The 21,841-nt window shown below is 44.8% G+C and overlaps 1 protein-coding gene across 3 annotated transcripts in view; it reads left to right on the top strand.

The window, feature by feature from the left end:
• Nucleotides 1-21,841, top strand: part of SVEP1 (sushi, von Willebrand factor type A, EGF and pentraxin domain containing 1) — a 179,428-nt gene that overhangs the window by 24,498 nt on the left and 133,089 nt on the right. For all 3 annotated transcript variants that reach the window (XM_075931436.1, XM_075931435.1, XM_075931434.1), the window contains exons 2-3: nt 4,415-4,670; nt 6,270-6,446. In XM_075931436.1, coding sequence (XP_075787551.1) covers nt 4,583-4,670; nt 6,270-6,446 — 265 coding nt within the window. In that variant the 5' untranslated portion in view covers nt 4,415-4,582. The remainder of the gene's footprint in view (nt 1-4,414; nt 4,671-6,269; nt 6,447-21,841) is intronic.

Below are 21,841 nucleotides of genomic sequence, written 5' to 3'. Positions count from 1 at the left end.
GAAAATGGGGTAAATGTTGTATTTTATTAATATCAGCAGAACGGCCTTAAATGGGACCTGCATGTTGTGTAGTCTTGCCTTAATCTTTGTATTCATGCCTGTCTGTGTGAAATAAGCTATTTGCATATATACAGAACCACACTTAAGTTGCAGCCCTTGGCATGTGCTGTGAGTATCATTGTGTCCCCTGAGACTTCCAAAGTTGAGTAACCCTGGTCTATCATGTGCATATAACTAGATTTATCCAGTGTTGCTCTGGTCCTTAAATAAGCTATGTTTTCCTTCATTTAAATCCTTGTTCTGGGATGGGGTTAGGGTTGCGGGGTTCCGTATGCAGGCTTTCCTTGGAAGAGAGGGCTGTTAATTTTTATATTTTATTATTTTATTATACATTAAAATTTTATTTTATATGTTATTATACATTAAAATTGGCAAGGGCAGCTACTGCTTAGCACAGATTTAAATATCTAATGTTCTAGACCAGGGTGAGTCCTCTTTGTGTTGTAATGAAACTGTCTGACACTTTCACGAAGAAAGTAAGATAAAGATTCGGTGTATTAATTAGCGCACCAGTTGTCAATATCCTAGACAAATAACTCCTGGTTAATGCCAGGAGAGGAGAGAGCTGTGTAATGAGTTGGGGCTAGTAAGTTCAGTGCCCTGGGATGGTGTAGAAAATTGAAATTAGTCCAAAGGTTGCTGCTCCTTGGAACACACCCAGCTGCCGAATCAACACACCCAATGCTGAACTGGTGCTCTGACATGATGCTGCTGCCACGCACTATGTAGCCAGGCTGGCAGCAAGACCCACACATGCGGGTGCCTGTTTCCACCTCTATGTTGTTGGAAAAATCGCAGCCATTTGAGGGAGGGGACTCAGCAGTTGTGCATATTCCACAAAATTCTATTGTTAACCCACAACACTGCCATGATTTTCTTAGGGCCCTGGGGTTCTAGGTCTTAGGATGAATGAGTGGTAAACAAAAGGAAAGCTGGCCTGATAGATAGGATATTAAACTTGATTCCTGTGCCAGCTCTGCTACAGACTCCCTGTATGGCCTTGGTTGTGTTACTTAAAGTCCCAGTTCAGGACAGTCACAATAACTTCAGTAGGGACTTACATGCTAAAATAATCAAAGCCATGTTTTCTTTTCTGAACTGGTTTCTGAATCTCTCTGGGCCTGGGCAGATAATAATAATTATTATTGAGCAGGAATAAGAATTCTGCCTTGCCTATTTCTCTCAGGGATTGTCTCTCACTAGGTATATGTGCAGTGACCACCACAGTAGGGTCTTGATCTTGTCTGAGGCTCTGCTTGGCTACAAATAGCAAAATGGAGCCAATGGGAGCCGCGAGGCTCCGTGGCCGCGGCGCCAGTAAATAAAGAAACCAGTTAATGTGTTTCTGAAAGTGTTTTCACAGAGCACTTTCAGAAACACTGATCTAGATGGTACTTGATTCTGCAGGGAGGGCAGAGGACTGGGCTTGTTGCCCTCTTGAGGTCTCTTCCAGTTCTAGTGTTCTATGATTTCTATGATTTTATGATTCTTGCCAGCAAGTTAAGGAAGTATGCATTGGATACATGGACTGTAAGGTGGACAGAAAACTGGCTAGATTGTCGGGTTCAGTGAGTAATGATCAGCGGCTCGATATCAGGTTGTCGGTCGGTTTCTAGCAGAGTGCCCCAAGGATCAGTTCTAGGGCCGGTTTTGTTAAATTATTTGTTATTAATGACCTAGATGAGGGGATGAATTGCACCCTCAGCAAATTCGCAGATGACACCAAGCTAGGAGGAGAGGTAGATACGCTGGAGGGCAGGGATAGGGTCCAGAGTGACCTAGAGAAATTAGAGGGTTGGGCCAAAAGAAATCTGGTGAGGTTCAACAAGGACAAGTGCACAGTCCTGCCCTTAGGACGGAAGAATCCAAAGCATAGTTACAGGCTGGGGACTGACTGGCTAAGTAGCAGTTTGGCAGAAAAGGACCCGGGGATTACAATGGATGAGAAGCTGGATATGATTACACAGGGTGCCCTTGTAGCCAAGAAGGCTAATGGCATATTAGGGTGCATTAGGAGAAGCGTTGTCAGCAGATCTAGAGAAGTGATTATTCCCCTTTATTGAGCACTGATGAGGCCACATCTGGAGTATTGCATCCAATTCTGGGCCGCCCGTTACAGAAAAGATGTGGACGCATTGGAGAGGGTCCAGCAGAGGGCAACCAAAATGATTAGGCAGCTGGAGCACATGACCTAAAAGGAGAGGCTGAGGGAGTTGGGCTTGTTTAATCTACAGAGGAGAAGAGGGGGGATTTGATAGCAGCCTTCAACTTCCTGAAGGGAGGTTCCAAAGAGGATGCAGAGAGGCTGTTCTCTGTGGTGCCTGATTGCAGAACAAGGAGCAATGGTCTCAAGATGCAGTGGGAGAGGTCTAGGTTGGATATTAGGAAAAACTATTTCACTGGGAGGGAGGGGAAGCACTGGGATGGGTTCCCTAGGGACGGGGTGGACAAATTCCCTGGCTGGGATGATTTAGTTGGGGTTGGTCCTGCTTTGGGCAGGGGGCTGAACTCGATTACTCCTGAGGTCTCTGCCAGCCCTACGATTCTATGATTACCTACATAGTAATACACCCCACATGTTAATGCATTATCCTTATCTCGGTCCAAAGAGTTACAGTTTGTGGCTAGGAACCCTGAATGGCAGCACAAAATGCTACTTCTGCACTCTGGACTTGGGATCTTTAATTATTTTCTGAGTCATTGTTCACACAGAGTCCACTCTTGGTGCCTATGCTCTGTGCATACAAGCTCAGAGGTTTTGGCCAGCTGTGGGGGTGGTATAGATTAGACAGGTTTCAGTTAACCTTGACAGCCTTGCTCTGAACAGAAGTACTAGCATCATGACAGATGTTGAGTCATTGGGATTTGATATCTGATCCTCGTGTGATGCTTTGATGCCAATTAATGATGGATACTCCTGGTGCCCGCATATTACAGTAGGACATGTCCTGGGACAATGTCACTTCCTCCATGTGCACCCAGGGAGAGAGCGCTAGAGGGAGGTTAGGTTGAAATGGGGCCTGACAGAGAAGGCTCTGCAAGCCTCCTTGGATTCTGGAAGTAGAGCAGCACCAATGGCTCAGATTTGGGGTCCATCATTCTTGATTAGTTCCTGATGAGCCGTGATTCTAGTCTGTGCTCCTGAGCTCACATTCACTTAGGGTACGTCTACAAAGCAGTGTTATTTCAGAATACCTGACGTTATTTCAGAATAACAGTGCACGTCTACACAGAGAGCCATTATTTGGAAATGTCGAGCTGGAGGACTTCTTACGCCAACTCCTGTAACCCTTATTACATGAGGAGTAAGGAAAGTCGAAGGAAGTGTTCTTCCTACTGTGTAGACAGCGCCAAAATCCAAATTAAACTATTTCGACTTCAGCTGCACAATTGACGCAACTGAAGTTGTGTAACTTATTTCGACTTTTGCCGTGCAGTGAAGACATACCCTGAGAGAGCCCATTAGACTGCCATTATGTTGGCATTGATGTCTGGCAGGGGCAGAAATTTCCAGCTAAATAACTATGCTTCTAAAGGCATCTAGTCTGTTTCAGGACATCAAGTTTTAACATTGTAAGCAACCAAAGCTTCTGACATTTTTCACACAACCGCAGTGTTGGTGTACAGCTGACCTCTGTGTGGTGATGTATCTATTTCAAAGTCCTCAAAGGATTGGTGACTCTTGTACTAGCCACATGGCAAAGGATGTTTGCCTGCCATTTGAAACATATTTGCAGTATGGCATCTGGTTATACTCCCACCTGCGGTTGAAGGGATCTGGTAAATGGTTTTGCTCTGGACAGTGATTTTTTCAGGTGTGGAACCTGTGATAAACTGCAAAGTACCACAGCCAGGTCCTCAGTTGCTTTAGGTCATCAAAACTCTGTTGCCGTTTTCCAGGTTTACACCATCTGGCCAAATGGGTCTTAAGTTGCATCTATAGTATACTAGCCATCCTACTTGTTACCTAATCAGAGTTGATGAAACACTAATGAAGGACTTCTCACTCTATTAAGGACTGTGTGTTTGAATTTTATTTTTATTTTTGCCCTCTGCCTGAGCAGATGATTTTTACTTATCACTGTAAAAAGTGGCTTATTGGCCCAGGGTCACGAATTCACATCTGGATCGTGCCAGGAGTGTGCGCATATAAAAACGAGTCAACAGCTGGCTTGATAACCACCATCTCTGCTTAAAGATTGTTGATCTTCTTGTGCTAATATTGGGTGGTCTAGCAAAACTGGATTAAATCAGAAAACAATAAAAAAAAGGAGGTGCCTTATGGAAGAAAGGGCTGTGTATAAGTCAGCTGTTTCTAACCCTTTGCTTTGTACTGTTTTATACTCTGTTATAGCAAATACTGCATCACTCACGTGGAAATGCTACCAAGGTGATATTTCTTATTACTGATGGATATTCCAATGGAGGTGATCCTAGGCCCATCGCAGCATCTTTACGAGAATTTGGAGTAGAGATCTTCACATTTGGAATATGGCAGGGCAACATCCGAGAACTGAATGACATGGCTTCCCATCCAAAGGAAGAACACTGTTACCTGCTTCACAGCTTTGCAGAGTTTGAGGCTTTAGCTCGCAGAGCTCTTCATGAAGGTACTATATTTTACTAAATATGGCTACTTCCCTAGAAGTATCATGTCAGGTTCCATAGAAAGTGTAGGGTCTGGCTGGAAATAAAAGGCCTTGTGAAATGTTCAGCTCTCTTTTCTTCTGTATTTTTCTTGCATTTATTTGTATTATAGTCAATGGAAGCCAGCAGATTTCAGGACTTAAGGTAAATAGTAGATTTCTCAACAGATTGGGTCAGATTCTTCTCTTTGTTGTGCATCTGCATTGCCCTTTGGACTAGTTTCAAGGCTCCATTTTACCTGAGTAAGAACTGGATAAGAGTGTCAGGGTTTGGTCTGGTAGAGATTTTGCCTAAATAAGGACTTAGGGCCAGTTTACGATGGCACATGGTGCAGACATGCCCTAGTAAGGATTCCAGGTTTTGTCTAAGTATCAATAAAAAGCCTTTATATGGTTTTTTTAGATATAAAAATTCTATGGAGTGGAATGCTTTCTGATGTTTACCTTTATGAAGAATTGTCATTGAACCAAAAAAAAAAAAAAAGCATTAGAGTAGCTGTTAACATAGGGAGGATCTTCACCTGGAGTAAATAAGAGTATCTATGCTAGCTTGGAAGGAGCTATGCAGTTGCATATCAACTGAGGATCTAGCCATGAGTATTCATGTAGTTGTGATCTAAGTAAACGTTCTGCTTTAACATGAATATGATACATATCTATGACCAAATTGTTTTGGTGTAAGGTGGTGGTTTTTTTTTGTTTTTTTTAATGGGGGGAGGGGACTTTATGCAGAGGCATGGAGGAAGAGAATGTACCTATTAGTAACAGTCACATGTTCGGTGACAAATTGATCTCTTAGAGTCATCAAAGTTAAATTCATTTCGATGGGACCTAATTTGGGCCCTTGCTTCCCTTTTAATTCTTGTGTTGAGATCAATGATAATTTTACCTAAGTAAGGACTAAAAAGAAGCTGAGTAAAGACTTCAAGATTTTTTTCCTCATACTTTTCAGTGAGCATTTTAAGGATTTAAGGATATAAGCCATACATTTCAAAGAACTGAAGTTTAATGTCTATCTTTTGGTCCCTCCCCCACTACAGAAAGAATGTGGACAAATTGGAGGGTCCAGAAAAGGGCAATGAAAATTATTACGGGGCCTGGTGCACATGTCTTATGGGGAGAGGCTGAGGGAACTGGACTTATGTAGTCTGCATAGAACAGAGAGGGGAGATTTTATAACTGTCCTCAATTACCTAAAGGGGAGAGGGCCCAAAGAGGATGGAGCTAAACTATTCTCAGTGGTGGCAGATGACAGAAAATGAAGGAATGGTTCCAAATTGCAGTGTTTGGATATTAGGAAAAACTATGTGGTGAGGCACTAGAATGGGTTGCCTAGGGAGATAGTGGAATCTCCATGTTAGAGGTTTAAACCCATGCTTGACAAAGCCCCGTCTGGGATGGTTTAGTTGGGGTTGGACTGGATGTCCCCCTGAGGTCTCTTCCAACCCTAATCTTCTGATTCTGTGATCACCAGAAATGACCATAGATTTGGAACTATAAGGCTTTCAGCAATGTTTCACTAAGTTTTAACTTTGTGGTGTTTATGACTGATTTGTTATACAGATCTGCCCTCTGGCAGTTACATTCAAGAAGATATAGCCCAGTGTTCATATCTCTGTGAGGCAAATGAGAACTGCTGTGACATCATGGCAAGCTGCAAATGTGGCACTCACACAGGCCAGTTTGAATGTATCTGTGAAAAAGGATACTACGGTAAAGGATTACAGCATGAATGCACAGGTCAGTCTCCATTTTTCAGATTCCTCAATTTGTCTATATATCCTAAATGTAAATACAATTCAGATCACATGATGTCATATGCTTTTCTGTGTTCAGATCCAGAGCTACGAGCCTGATCCAAAGCAATGGAAAAACTCCCATTGACTTTATAGGTTTTTTTTATCAGGCCCATGTATGTTAATCTTATTGCAAGAAGTTCTTACATTAAACTCATGATAGGCTGAATGGTCTTGGATTTTCCCACATTGTCTTTCATTTGCTAGAGAAGAAAAAAGTTTCAGTTGCTAAGCAGAAATGAATCATATTTCAATAACACTTGTGTGACTGTTTTTCTAACAGCATTGCTAAAAGACTGTTTACAAAAACAATGTTCTAACTGAGATAGAGACATTTATTATATCCTATAGTAGAAAAGTGAATGTGGTATTTTTGAATTCCTAGATTCCATATAGTATTGTCCAGGAACCAATATGAAATAGGCACCATAGGTAGCTTCATAATAATAGACATTCATTTATTACTTTATTTTCATATATATCCTGAACTGCTTCAAGGGAAACAAGGAGGAAAATTATTCCACTGATGTTTTGTGCAGTTGGCTTTCAACTCTGATAAGAGTTATTATAAAAATATGACTGGATGGCTAGTAGCCATTTTGTCACTATGAAATACCTTTTTACAAACAAAATTGAATTCAATTTAAAGTTTTCTTTCAAACAAAAGATCACCTAAGGAAGTGCTTTTTTAACTAAATGGAATGATTACAGTAAATGTGTGGGAAATATATTTGAAAAAAGGATATACAAGTTTTGTCCAGTCTCATTAACTTTTATGGGAGTTGAATGTCACAGTTATCAAAACTCTTCTTAATTTTTTTCTCTTTAGTTTATAAACTAACTAAAATAAATGTACGATAAAGTTAATACTGATTTATACCAATCTTAATTGTCTCCAACTCTCACATGTGTAATCAAATTTTTCACCAGCTGCCTCATGAAATGTTAGCCTGCTCTGCAGAGTATGCGAATTACAAGAAGATGACCATGCTGCTGTTTGTTTATTTTTTGAAATTAATGTTCTGTGGTTGCTCATTATAATTTGTAATTGTTGTCAGCCTCAATGAATAAAGTGGGAAAAGACATTGGCAGATCTAGGACCTAACGATGAAGGGTTTCTTCTCAGATCTCTGTGAAATGGATGAGCAAAGCATATCATGATGTTTTGTCTGTATCAAGAGGAATAACAGAGAACAGTGAGGGATCTGAACTATGATGGGAAGGTTTATGAGATCTGACCTGCAGGTGAAAAGTGCCAGTGATATCATAGTCTCTGTATTCCCATAAGAATAGAGTCTGCTGGATAGTTGAGGCTCAATCGTACTGCATTTGTTGATTAGTAGCTTTTTGAGCACATAAGAGTGTTGGCAGGATGGCTGCACGTCTGTGAATGGCATTACAAGAGAAAAAGATGGGACTGATGGTGTTGACCAGCGGCAAAGGGATTTTTTGGGTTCTTCTTCAAGTGGTTGCTCATGTCCATTCGAATTAGGTGTGTGCACTGTGTGCACCGCATCTTCCAGAGCGTTTTCCCTAGCGGTACCCATAGCGCGGCGCCCCCTGGAGTGGCGCCGCCATGGTGGGACATAAGTACACCTGCCGGCACTGCCCCACCTCAGTTCCTTCTTACCGCCCGTGACGGTCATTGGAGTGTGTCTCTCTCTTAGCTTAGTTAATGGTTCCCGTTTCTCTTAGCATTGTAAATAGTTCAATTAGTTAGGTAGTTAGTGTCTACTTCATTCTTTGTTATTCCTCCCCCTTTGGGGGTGAGGCGTGCCAGGGCCGCAAGGCTTCAAGGCGTGCGCTGTCTGCGCAAAGTTCATGCCCAAAGGAGGCCCACACGACAGCTGTCTGAAGTGTCTGGGTGAGAGCCACCTCACAGACGCCTGTAAGATCTGTAAGTCTTTCAAGCCGCGCACTAAAAGGGAGAGAGTCTCTCGCCTAAAACTTCTCCTCATGGAGACAGCTTTACAGCCAGCACCGACTGGCCACCCTACGGTGCGCAGTGCACTGGTGTCCACGCAGGATGCCCTGCCTTGGGCCCGGGCCTCGGCGTCGAGAACCTGGCACCGGTCTCACTCTCCGGCATCAAAGAGGGTGAGAAAGTCTCGTGGGAGGTCCCTGTCTCGGAAGACCACGCTGGCCCTGCACCATGGTGCCGACTCACCGGTGCACACATCCTCTGCGGTGCGGCATAAGCGAGCAGAACGCCCCTCTAGCCCAGGGCAATTGCCCCCACACTGCCTGTCCACGCTGGACACCTTTGAGGTGGCGCAGGACCTCATCAATCTCACCACCTCCCCATCGTCATCGGTTGAGGTGGAAGGGTTGAGGTTGCCTACGCCAGAGGCTGTGTTGGCTCGGGCTTCACCTCTGCACCGGCATGCCCAGCAGGTTCAGGGTCCTTATGTGTCGGGACCATCCCCGGTGGGACCAGTATCGCTTACCTCGGCATCAATGCAGTTCTCGACGCCGGCTCCTAAGCCTCACTCGGCACCCAAATGGGCTCGACCCCCATCAGTGTTGGGTTCTCTCCCGACCCCTCATTTGGCTGCACCGGTGCCGTACCACCCTAGCCTTGTGGCAACGTCTGCGGCACTGTCACCTTCGACGCCGACTCAGAGTACCTTTCCGGGACTGTGCCTCCAATCGTCGGCACCGGGCTCTTCAGCACCGACGCACGTCTTGGCACCATTGCAAGCACTAGCACCGACCATGTGGACCTTGCCGGTGCCCCAGCCGACGGTGATGTCGTCCTCTTCAGGGTTCATCTCGGCACCGTCATGCTCTGCGCCGGAGATGCAGCCGGCTCCAGGATAGTGAGTTTGTGTAAATGGACGAGACTTCGTTGATTTTTGCACAGAGCACGTCACACTTCAAATTTCTTTGCTTTCAAGAATATTTCAAAGTTATTTAAGTAAAATATAGTCTCAATTTAAACTTTTTTTAATCAGACTTTTCTGGTTCTGCTTCACAAGAAGGAGCATACCTTTCACTGCATTTCTAGGGCAAACACATTCAACACTTATACCTACCTCTCAGTAGTCTGTAAAGTTAAATACTGATTTTATTAACTACTGTGGAAGTCAAATGCATTTTCCACTTGGCCAGGCATTATAAAACTATCCCCACCAGATCCTGCACTTTTCCTCTTCTGCAAAAAAGTGACTGCTCTACTACGAATGTGCCACTGAACAAGAATAATATAAACCCATGACTTCTATGCATGTGCATTTGGCAACTGCAGAACAAGGTGTTAGTTCAATAGCACATCAGCAATCTTCTGTTAAATCAAAGTTTTATGAGCTGTCCTATATGACATGCAATACCAATGAAGTGCCAAATTCTGCCATCTGCTGTGCATATGCATCATCTGGCATAGTTAATGAAAGTTGCACAATTGTATTTTAGGATAGGATTGGCCTGTTCTTGTAAATATAACTTAATCTGCTGAAGTGTTGTGTTGCCTCTTAGGAAGAGAGTCAGACAGAAGGGCACATGTGTTCCTTAGAAGAAAAACATTTCTTGAAACCTTGTTTTCTGAAACAGATTCCAGCATTTTTTATTGAACTTTTCCCTGCTGAGCATAAGTATGGTTTTGTAAAGCACAGGAATTTACAGACTGAATGCTAATTTGTATTCATGGCATAATGCGCGGGAAGGCTGCTGGCAAGTTTGTTTTGGTGGGACTTATTGATGAACTATGATTCATTTTGTTGCCTTTAATTTTCAATATTTTAAACTTATGTATACCTCTATGAATCATGTTTAATTCAAAGATAGGAAATTATTCTCTTCCTCTAAGTGTAAGTGTAAGTGTGTGTGTGTGTGTGTGTGTGTGTGTGTGTGTGTGTGTGTGTGTGTCTTTCATTCATATATAGGCTGTGTCACTGCCTGTCCTGCAACCTTGGATGCCTCACAATGCAGTGCTGTTGTATCTTCTAGCTTCTAAGAAAAGAGGAGACTAAGAGAGGATATGATAGAAGTTTATAAAATCATGACTGGTATGGAAAAAGTGAATAAGGAAAAGTTATGTACTTGTTCCCATAATATAAGGACTAGGAGTCACCAAATGAAATTAATAGGCAGCAGGTTTTTCTTCACGCAGCACACAGTCAACCAGTGGAACTCCTTGTCAGAAGATGTTGTGAAGACCAGGACTTTAACAGGGTTCCAAAAAAGAATTAGATAAATTCATGGAGGTTAGCAAGGATGGGTGGAATGGTGTGCCTAGCCTCTGTTTGTCAGAGGCTGGAAATGGATGACAGGAAAGGGATCACATGATGATTACCTGTTGTGTTCCCTCCCTATGGGGCATCTGGTATTGGCCACTGTCAGCACACAGGATACTGGCCTAGATGGACCTTTGGTCTGACCCAGTATGGCCCTTCTTATATTATGTTTTTATTATTGGGTGGGGCCTAGCATAGGGCGCACTTCCTGTGGCCAGGATATATGAGCAAGATGAGTGCTAGAATGAAGGACATGCCTGCCACCCAGTACCAGCCTCCCCAGTGATCCTGAAGGCCAGGTCCCTTGCAGGATGCCGTGCGGGGAGAGAGGGCAGTGCAGTGAAGAAAGTAGCAGGGATTGGGGAATAAGGTTTCCTAGGGCCAGGTTGTGAATATGCTCTGGTACGTAGATGGCCTGTGGGCTGGGCGTTTGAGACCCTTGGTTCAAATTAAAAAATAAAAGAAGTTTATTAACAAAAGAGTATAGGCTTTGAGTTCAAGTGTAAGAGAAAGTTAGAAATGGTTACAAGTAAATAAAAGTGAAAACATGCATCTAAAACGCTAAAACTTAATCTACAGATTTTGGTTCGAAGCTTTTTGTTCAGCATGGCCTTTCTCACCTGCAGTCATCCAGGGGACTGACCCTTTCCTTGGTCAGGATCTTTCCCAGAGACCCTTTGGTACAGGGCATTCATCATCTTAGGTGAACGAGCAAAAGAGAGAACGTGGATTATCTGTCCCCTTTCTTTTGTAGTCCAGTGTACCTTGAAAGTGGATTCTTCTGAAGATTGCTCCTTCAAGGCAAAGATTATTCAAATGGTAAAGGAAATGACATAGAGTCTGATGGTGGAGGAGTGTCTATGATCTTTCTTCCTGCTTGTGTTTGCTGATTTGCTTTGTCTTCTCTCATTTCCTCCCCTTTCTCATTAATGCCAGTGAGGTGTTAGTTTTCACATGGCACCTCACAAGACCTATTTTGTACAAAGATTATTACAATAGTGTGCAGGGTGTAAATGCAGGAATGCTTTGGATCACAATGTGCTTTTTATTACAATTATTTTATTTATGCCTTGGTTAGACATGTGGTTTATATGGCATTATATATGGGGCAACAGAATAATTGTGTAAAGGCAATGAAAGCAGTACTTTACTTCTCTAATGACCCCAAAATGTCCTTTGGGGAGTGTGCATAATTAAAAAATAGAGCTCCGTGCTTAGCGTCAGACAGCAGAAATTGGCCCAACACCATCTCCAGTATTGTGGCTGACAGTCCATATAAAGAGTGGCAGACCGAGTGTTCTCTGCTTTATACAAACAAACGAAGTTGAGTGAGTCATGGTCCAGACAGGAATCACACTCATTCAGAGATTTCCATGCCAGCTGTGACAAAGAAAGTCCATGGAAGGCAAAATATGCAACAAAATGGTGGGAGAAAGAGACAGAGAAATGTGACAGTGCTAAATTATACTTGGAGGTATACATCATTAGGAAGCTGCTAATATCTTGGCTGGCCAAGGGTATTGTATGGCTCTAGGTATTGTGCAAACCTAGTGAAGAATATTTGATTTACATCCCACAAACATCGCCATATGATCAAAGCAGATATCTTATGTTTCCTCCTTCTGCTTTTAGGTGCACCTGTCTTACATAGACTCTTAGATAAAAACACAGCAGCGGTCAGTCAAGAAAAAAAATTGCCATTTCACTCTGCCAGTGTACAGAAATAGACCTAAAATGTTGCTGCCATCCAATCATTCTTAAGCTAACCTATTAAAGTTTATTCTCTACAAAGCCGCACTGAAGGCTAAAATGTAGCCTCTTTATCTGCTTCCGCTCCTCTCTGTGGCTGGGTTAGAGAATGTATCATCTTCACAGCCTTCCTTTACTGGCAATGACGTTCTTTAGAGTTAGGCTCTCAGGAGCAGGACTCTTTGGCAACTTGAGTTCTTCATGGATTGGATCTCCTCCCAGAGATGTGATGCCACCTAAAATGTGGTGTCCTAGGTGGCCACTTTACCAGTTAATTTTAATCATGCCCCTTTAAAGTTGTCCTGTTGTCCATGACGTGACAATTGTCTACAGTCAATAAGACAAATATATTCTGTAGTGGTTTTTAACTGAAAAATATGGACTTCATTTTTACAGCACATGCAGTTCATGAAGATGATGTGTGGTTGGCAAAGCATGGATTAGTAAATAGAAGATTTATACCCATATTAATTTAAGTGCACATATTAACTGTAGTCAGGATGGTTTCTTTAAGGTTTTGGAGGATGTGAGGGTTTTTTTTAATTTGCTGCATGAGAGTGGAATATGAATACAAAAGTAAGGAATTTAAATAGTGCCATCTGGCTGAACTATTGAAGAAACTGTCTACGCTTCAAACTTGTTTTTAACAGGGCTACAACAAAGCAATTATAATCCAAGCATATGACAGCTCAGTTTTGTGAGCAAATACAATGTTAATGAAAGCTGTGCAAAGCCTTTGCCATGAAATCTGAAACTCCATGAAATTTTGGCTTCATTACAAGCTTGAAACCCAGATCAAGTCCATTGAAAGATTTGCGAGCACATCTGAGCCAGCATGAGTGAGCTTGAGCAGACTTTCAACCAGGAGCGGCCCGAGGCGGGCTGTGGCAGCTGGCACCCCAGGCGGAACACGCGATCGGTGCCCCTGCCTGCACGGCCATCAATGGAATGACATCATCATCGGGTGCCCCGTTGAAGGCGGCACCCTAGGCGACAGCCGAGTCGGCCTATTGCCCCTGCTTTCAACTTTGTGCTGTCAATGGGCAAAAATCTTGGTTTCTCAAGGTTTGGACCCAAATGTAGTGAACACAACTGAGCTTTTTGTTATCAGATTTTCAAGTTGTTCTAACTTAGAAATCCAAAGGAAAACTTTGTGGGAGGAGGGTGGTAGTGGTGTGTGAACAAGATTAAAAACAAGAACTTATTTTTGAGGGGCTCCTAGTGATTTTTACAAAACTTAATGTGTATGTTCTTTTAGTAACTGTTTGCTCAATAGAACAGGAAGAATCTTGATACTAATCAAGATTCCAGTAGGCTGTCTAGAGAATGGTAGACAGCTACTTTGGCATTTTATGTTGTAGGAAAGATTCTGATCCTCTGGGTAGCCCTTTCTCTGGCCAAGAAGTTCCCTAAATTTCCTCCTTGCTGTAGTAGCAAGTGGTGGGCTGGACCAGCCACTGTTCATTATTCATGCTCTGGGTTGTCATGCTCCAGAGTGTATGGCATTTCCAAGGCATGCTGTGCATTTTTCCTTGTAACCATCATGAAAATCACACTGGAGAAGCATCATCAGCTGGCTGAGATCCCACCAGTAAAAGTAGGGTGAGGAAAGAGATTTAAAAAAAGTGGAGAATGGAGAGATGGGTTCTATGACACTTCAGTGAATTTTCTGAGAAATGTTGGCCATTTTGCTGGTTGGGCCAAGGTGTGATTTGGTTCCTGTTTTATCCAAATGGTTCAGTCATCTCTAGTTTAGACCTTAGTAAAAAAGAATTTCTGCTGAGGCCAGGAGTTAGTAGATGGAAGAAGGAGCATCTGTTTAGAAAAAATATCAAATGCATGGGAGCTATAAATGGTGTTGTGTTCTAAGAACACTAGCCAATTAGCCCATCGTAAGACGGGATTTTCAGGTCTCTCCTCCACATCGGTCTTCTCTCCTGAGCCTCCGGTCTCTCGTTCCGTCTTTCTCTCTCTCTCTCCTCCTCCTACTGCCTCCCCCTCTCTCTCTCAGCTCTCCCCCACCTTCTGCCCCTCTCTCTGTCTCTTTCTTTCTCTTTTCCTCCTCCTCCTGCCTCTCTCTCTCTCTCCTCTGTCTCCGTCAGGGATGCACACGCCCGGGTGAGTCCAGCTCCCTGTCGGCCAATTCCCTCTCCTCACCCCCCACCAGCCAGTTCCTCCTCCCGATTTCCCACGGCCAGCCTCGCTGCCCCCGACTCCCACTCATGACCAGCTTTGCTTTCTGCAGGGCTGACCCCACCCCCGACCAGCTTTGCTTCCCACCGGCCGCCGCTCCCCCTTTCTCCCCTGGCCAGCTACACTGCCTCTGACCTCCCCCAGCTCTGCTTCCTGCCCCCACCCCCCTCCTCCCAGCCAGCCCTGCTCTTCTCCCGGCCGGTCCCTCCCCCCTCCGGCCCCCGATCAAGGATATCTGGGTTTTTTTTACCCTACCCTTCTGATGTACGTGTCCGGGGGGTGGGGTCATGTACGTCATCGCCCCGCCCCCCCTTCGCCTCCCACCGTGGCGCTTGGCTGAGTTCTGCACCGCTCAGCTGGGCTGCCACGGGGGAGCAAGTGGAGCAAGTGGCCGTTTGGGCTTCCCCACGGTGGCCCGGCTGAGCAGCGCAGAATTCAGCCAAGCGCCATGGCAGGAGGCAAGGGGGCGGAGTGGTGATGTTCATTGCTAGGCCCTGTCCCTGGCCATGTACGTCACTGCCCTGCCCCGTCCCTTTCCCTCCCTCTGTGGCGGCTCGGCTGAGTGCTGTGTGCTAAGCCAGGCCGCCATGGGGAGGAGAGGCGGGGCAGTGAAGTACACAGCCAGGCGGCGGGGCCGTGTACGTCACCGCCCCGCCCCGCCCCGCCCCGCCTCCTTCCCCTCCCACTGTGGCGCTCGGCTGAGTGCTTGGCCCCTCAACCAGGTCTCCGTGGGGGAGCCCAAACAGCCGCTTGCGCCACTGGCTCCCCCGCGACGGCCCGGCTGAGGGGCGCAGCACTCAGCCAAGAGCCACGGCGGGAGGGGAAGGGGGGGCAGGGCTGTGACGTACACGGCCCCCCCCCAGCTGTGTACGTCACCGCCCAGTTCTCTCACTGACACGTTTCCAACCCCAAATCCAGTGAGCCCATCTCTAACTTTCATGCAGTGACGTGTGGCTTCAGGCCCAGTGATTGCCCCTTCCACACCTCATCACACTGCCAGGGAGGGAAACTGCCTATCGCCCCCATTGGGGAATGGCGTACCCAGGCATGGATCTAGCCTGAGCTCCCTTAGCAGGCCCAGAGCCGCCCGAGGCTCCCTGAGCAGTGTGGCTGCAGCAGAACCATGACATCGTGGGGCTTCCCCCGTTGCCTGCTGAAACCCTGGGGGGGGGGGGGGTTATCCAGCATTTGGGTTTTTTAGACTTATATGCTAAAAAACTCAAAAGTTATTTCTATTTTAAATAAACATTTACCCACATGAACCCAACTTTTCCTGAAGCCTTTGGAAACTGATTTAATAATGTGTCACACTACTTGTCAGAGTAGAAAGCAAAGGACAGGCCAGTAAAAATATTCTTTTTTTTAACAAATATATGCCAGTAAATCCTTGATCTCAGATAATTTACTAGGAAATACTAGTTTAAAGAACAGTGTGGGCACTTTAGTTCTATTTTTCATTACTGTATGCTTTGATATGGTAGGAATGGCTCTGATTCAAATTATGAAGTCAGATGAGCAGAATCTTGTACTCTATTACCGTAATAATTTTGCTTAGACTACAAGAGGTTCCTGGCACTGAAGTAACTTATGAGCCACACATAAGTAACTTCTTTCATGAAGATTGGGAGTTTTGGATAAAAGCTGATTTTGTCTTACACACACAGTAAAAGAGGCTCATATGGCACTGTGTGACTACATCTACACTACAGGCAGTCCCCGACTTAAGCGGATCTGACTTATGTCGGATCCGCACTTACGAACGGGGCTTTTCTCGCCCCGGAGCTCACGGGCGGCGGGTCGCCACCTGTGTCCTCCAGGGCGAGAAAAGCTTCTCCCTGTCTCCCTGGTCTGCTGGGGGGGTCCAGCAAAGCCGCTGGACCCCCCCAGCAGAAAAGGAACACCTGAGCAAAGTCGCCGCCTGGTCTACAGGGAGACGGGGAGCAAAGCCTTGAGCACGCCCACAGCGGGACAGCTCAGGCGCGCTTGGGCTGTCCCGCTGCGGGCGTGCTCCGCGGCTTTGCTCCCCATCTCCCTGGTCTGACCAGCAGACCAGGGAGATGGGGAGCAAAGCCACGGAGCACGCCAGCAGTGGGACAGCCACAGCGCGCCTGGACTGTCCCACTGCCCGCGTGCTCTGTGGCTTTACTCCGTGTCTGCCAGGTCAGCAGACCAGGGAGACGGAGCAAAGCCGTGGAGGACTTGGGCGATCCCGCCACCCCCGTCTCCCTGGTCTCCTGGGGGGGGTGCAGCTAGTGCCCCCCCCCCCAGCAGACCCGGCTTTTCTTGCCTACCCCTGGGGTAGAGCAGCTGGGGGCTGCCAGGTTGGTCCCGCAGCGCCGCTCGGGACCAACCCAGCAGCACCCCAGCTGCTCTGCCCAGGCGTCCTGATTCAGCCACTGCTGGTCAGTTTCAGCAGCGGCTGAATCAGGATGCCTGGGGCAGAGCAGCTGGGGTGCTGCTGGGTTGCTCCAGTAGCGCCGAGGAGCCGCGCTACTGGAGCAACCCAGCAGCACCCCAGCTGCTCTGCCCCAGGCGTCCCCAAGTCAGCTGCTGCTGAAACTGACCAGCGGCTGACTACAGGAAGCCCGAGGCAGAGTTGCTCTGCCCCAGGCTTCCTGGAATCAGCCGCTGATCAGTTTCAGTAGCAGCTGACTTGGGGACGCCTGGGTTTCTTAAGTTGAATCTGTATGTAAGTCAGAACTGGCGTCCAGATTCAGCCGCGGTTGAAACTGATCAGTTTCAGCAGCAGCTGATGCCAGTTCCGACTTACATACAGATTCAACTTAAGAACAAACCTACAGTCCCTATCTTGTACATAATCCGGGGACTGCCTGTATAGTAAAGTTAAAGCTTTATATGAGTACAGATGAAAAAATGAATGGAAGGTTGTTGGGGTTTTTATTAGTGATCTAATTACCATAGCTCAGAGGTGGGGTTGGCCACACAGACCTATGCAAAAGCGAAAGAGACGTGGATCTCATCCTCTTCAGGACAGAACTTGTATCCAGAATCAGTCCTTTCAGCACAATGAAATAACAACCTCTGGAACCAAACAATGTATTTAACACCATAAACTGTCAATGTGATAGTTTAATCACAGCAGAAGACTTGGCCTGCATCACTGTAAAGAGAGAAAATTGATATTGTGTCCATCTGCTGTGGTTCCCATCCTATACCCTACCTTTATGTTTACCCTACCAAATGAACCAGGATTTTGCCCATAGTCATATTGCGACAGATATTAGGCCTGATTCAAAGCCCATAGAAATCAGTGGGAATCTTTCTTGTTAACTCTAATGGGTCTTGGATCTGTCCCTTTGAAATGAGTGACTCATTCCCTTTCCTTCTCTAAGGCTCATATATCAAGCTACATATGCCTTGTACCACATATGTAATAATTACAAAGCATCGTAGCACCTTCAAGAAAAACTATGGTTATCCCGAATCCTTCTCAATGTACACTGCAGCACTTGGCTTCTTTAGTGGCCAAAATTGAACTGTTCTTCCACCCCTTCCTAACATGACTTTTATTAAATGTTGAATATTTTTGCTCAAAATTTGATCTGTAAAAGTAGTAAGAATAAATGAGTATTTGGTACCATTAATAGGAAAAGTTAAGAATGCATAGATATTTTTGTTGAACTGTATAGAACTTTATTGGAATTTTGAAGTTTTCATCTTAAAAACAAAAGGCAAAATCTTTACACATAAGGAGAGAGTGTTTGGTTAATATGCATGGATCTTAGAGGTACTAGGCCAAATCTTCAACTGAGGTAAATGGGTGCAGTTCCACTCATGTAAATGGAGCAGCACCTACTTACAGCAACTAAGAGTTTGGCTCATTGTTTTGCAACTCTTGTGTTTTTCCATGAGCATTAAAGAAACCTACTGAGAATACCTAAAAAAAATCCCAACAGGATATAAGGCCCGTAAAGTTCAAGAAATGGGTGTTCCCTGATAAATTGCCACAGTAAACATCCATGCAAAATTTTGTGTGCAGTTTGCTTCTGCAACAATGTGAGAAGGTAAAGAACAAGGATTTGCCTTCATTATTCTGGCTATTAATTTTGCAGATGACTCTCTTTTCACATTGATTTTTTGCATATGTAATTGTTGGAGGGATAAGGTCAGGACAAAACTACAAGCAGCGTAATGTTGCCCCTGACATGTAGAAAGAAAGACAGGCCTGAAAAAAGTCTCACGCTGGAGGGGTTGTGTTAACATAACCTCTCTTAGGTGCACAGGGACCAGTGACTTAACCTGAGCCCCACCAGCTCTCAAGAAAAGCTTCTCATTCCTTCCCAATTCCCAATGGAGCTACTATCCTTTTGTCCCCACCAGAAAAAGCCTTCTTGCTTTGAGGTGCGGGGATTGCATTTCAATCTGCATTGTCAGGGCAACACTGCAGATTTCCTCCCAGAGTCATGTCTGTGTGGACAGTAGCAGTAGAGCACTTTTTTTTAACTTTATTTGAATCATTGCCATGATTTAGGGATATTAATGCCACAAAATGCTGATTTAAAATAAATGTTTGACAGTAATATAAAAAAGAAGAGCAGAAAAATTCACAGTTGTGGGTGGAAGATAGCAACACCTACACACACAGCATGTGGGCAATTTAAATTAATAGGACTGCCATGATTTTTTAAAGACACGTATGTACCTTCTGTTTTAAATATCTGCAGAGATGTGCTCAGCTCCACAGGAAAGGATAACTGACAACTTACTGTGTTTTCTTCTCCCGGCCATGATGTCATTCTGCTCTCTCTCCACCACTGTGCCTCCGTCTATCCCATCAAACCTATGTATCTCTGGAACCTTCCCTTTGTTAAAGTCTGGTGTAATAACCAGACTTCTCAAACCACCCATGCCCACAGCCACAACAAGGGACACATGAGAGTTCTCTATTCAGGAAATTTAAAATGCTGTGAGATTAAATCTTGTACAGGTTGAACCTCTCTAGTCCAGTAACATTCATGGTCTGTCATGATTTTAGTTCGTCGGATGTCCACTTATCATGGGTGTGGCCAAGTGTCCTGAAGTCCCAATAAGTTTGTTTACAGCCACCAGTCCTGGCTCTCCGTGTTCTGTGCTGTTATTTAGCTCGAATTTACCCCAAATGTCTTCTAAGAGCCCAGTACGCAGTGGAAGGGCTGGTAGTACAGCTAAACCTCTAGTGGTTCCGCAAATTCTCTGGTTTGGCACCAGTCAGGTGCCGAGGGTGCTGGACTAAAGAGGTTCAATTAATAGTCCCCAGTGGAGGCTCCTGTACATTTCAAAGTTGGCTGCTGCTGCACCCTTGCCCCCTCCCATGGAGCTGGAGCTGGAGGGAACTGGCTAGTGTGTCGACTATCCAATTGGTCGTTTACATCCCTAATCTCCACTCAAGCGAAGCTCACCATGGACGTCATTATTTGCAAATTTTGGTAAGCTATAAACTACCGAAGATCCTATCTTGGATCTGTGCTGGTCAATGTGAGCTGGAAAAGGGGGTGAACAGTGAGGTGGCAAAATTTGCAAATGATACAAAAATTTCTTGAAACAGCCAAGTCCAAAGTGGATAGTGAAGAGTTTCAAATGGATCTGCCCGAGTGCATGAATACTTAGGTTTAGGTGACCTGGCAATTAAGGGGATACAAGGAACTGGTATTGGTACTAACTGACAGCCTCACAGCATCTGGAAGAATAAAATCACTGAGAAGCAGATGAGGCTCTTGGAGGAGCTAGTAAGCCAGTGAAAGAAGGTCCTGCCAGTCAGCTGATACAAAGCAACTCCAGGGAGACCATAATCCAGAGAAGGAAGAATGAGAGTGACAAGCTAAGTATGTTAGTCCCCAGAAAAGACAATAAAGAAAAAACAACAATGACAGACAAAACTAGAAGCTAGAACCTCTTTTGGTGCTAAGATGGTGGTTGCTTTTGTAGATATTTTCTAACCGAAGCCACTGTTACTTAAGATCAGAGGATAGTGGATCCCTGCCGGTCCTTTTAAAAAACAAAATCTTTTTTTTTTTTTTTGATAACTCCGTTGTTCAGGTCATTTTAAAAACTCACGATGTTATATATTTAACGTAATCAGTAGAGGATTGCAAAAATTCAGAAAAGCTAGGGACGGCTATACAATCAGGACAACAGAAGTTTATTGAACTATATACTCAGAAAAACTTGATACAGAACAGTTTCACAATATTGTGCAAAACAACTGGCAAAGGCACCACTTCCGTTTTACAGTTACTGGCCTAAAATCAGTGCACATCCCTCAACACTTTCGAGTTAACAAAAAACTTTGACACTTCTCTTCGGCTGCTTAGTAAATAAACAGAAATAGTGGCATATGTTCTCAATCTGCATAGCCATGTACTAGGTCTCTGGTGTGTGGAGTTATTGCTTAATAGGGTTATAAACATTATTGTTAAAAAGTATATCTAAGGGTGTGTCTAGACTACAGGGTTTTTTTCGAAAAAAGTGGTCTTTTTTCAAAAAAACTTCCCCTGCGTCTAGACTGTGGCAGTGTTTTTGACCGTGGAAAACCTTGTTTTACGAGGAAGAATGCCTTGTGCTCTTTCGAAAAAAGGCGCAGTGTAATGCAAAATGTGCTTTTTCAAAAGAGAGCATCCAGACTGCCTGGGTGCTCTCTTTCGAAAAGGCGACTTGCTTTTTCAAAAGTACTGGTTGTAGTCTAGATGCTCTTTTTCGAAAGAGGCTTTTCGAAAGTATCTTTTGAAAAAAACCTCTTTCGGAAGAGGCTTGCAGTCTAGACATAGCCTAAGTGATAAAACAAAAATAACGGACATTGGAGAGAGGGTAAACTTGGTGCCTAATTTGGAGTGGCAGTTTGTTGAGTGTCTGGCAGAAATGACTTAATTGCCCTGCTAAACGTTTAAGTTGCTACATTCCCAAATTGTGATTCAGCAGCTGGAGCTGCTCTGATCTGCGAACTACAGGGGTCTGAGTGCCCCCCCCCCTTCCTGTGGTGCACAATTTCTGTTATTGTCCATGGGATTTACAGAGGATGCAGAAAAAAAATTTCCCAAGGAATAATGCTGGGCTGCAATTCCTTATTCATGCAGAATTATTAATACCAGTGCAAGAAGAAGGAAATCCCAACATCAGGAGTCCCTTAGCTATTGTGGATCTTCTGTGTTGGTTGGACCTCCCTGGTCCA

This window comes from Pelodiscus sinensis, chromosome 6 (assembly GCF_049634645.1).
Source record: "Pelodiscus sinensis isolate JC-2024 chromosome 6, ASM4963464v1, whole genome shotgun sequence".
Taxonomy (NCBI): domain Eukaryota; kingdom Metazoa; phylum Chordata; order Testudines; family Trionychidae; genus Pelodiscus; species Pelodiscus sinensis.
The sequence above is the reverse complement of the archived record's forward strand: the minus strand, read 5'-3'. Positions and strand labels throughout refer to the sequence as shown.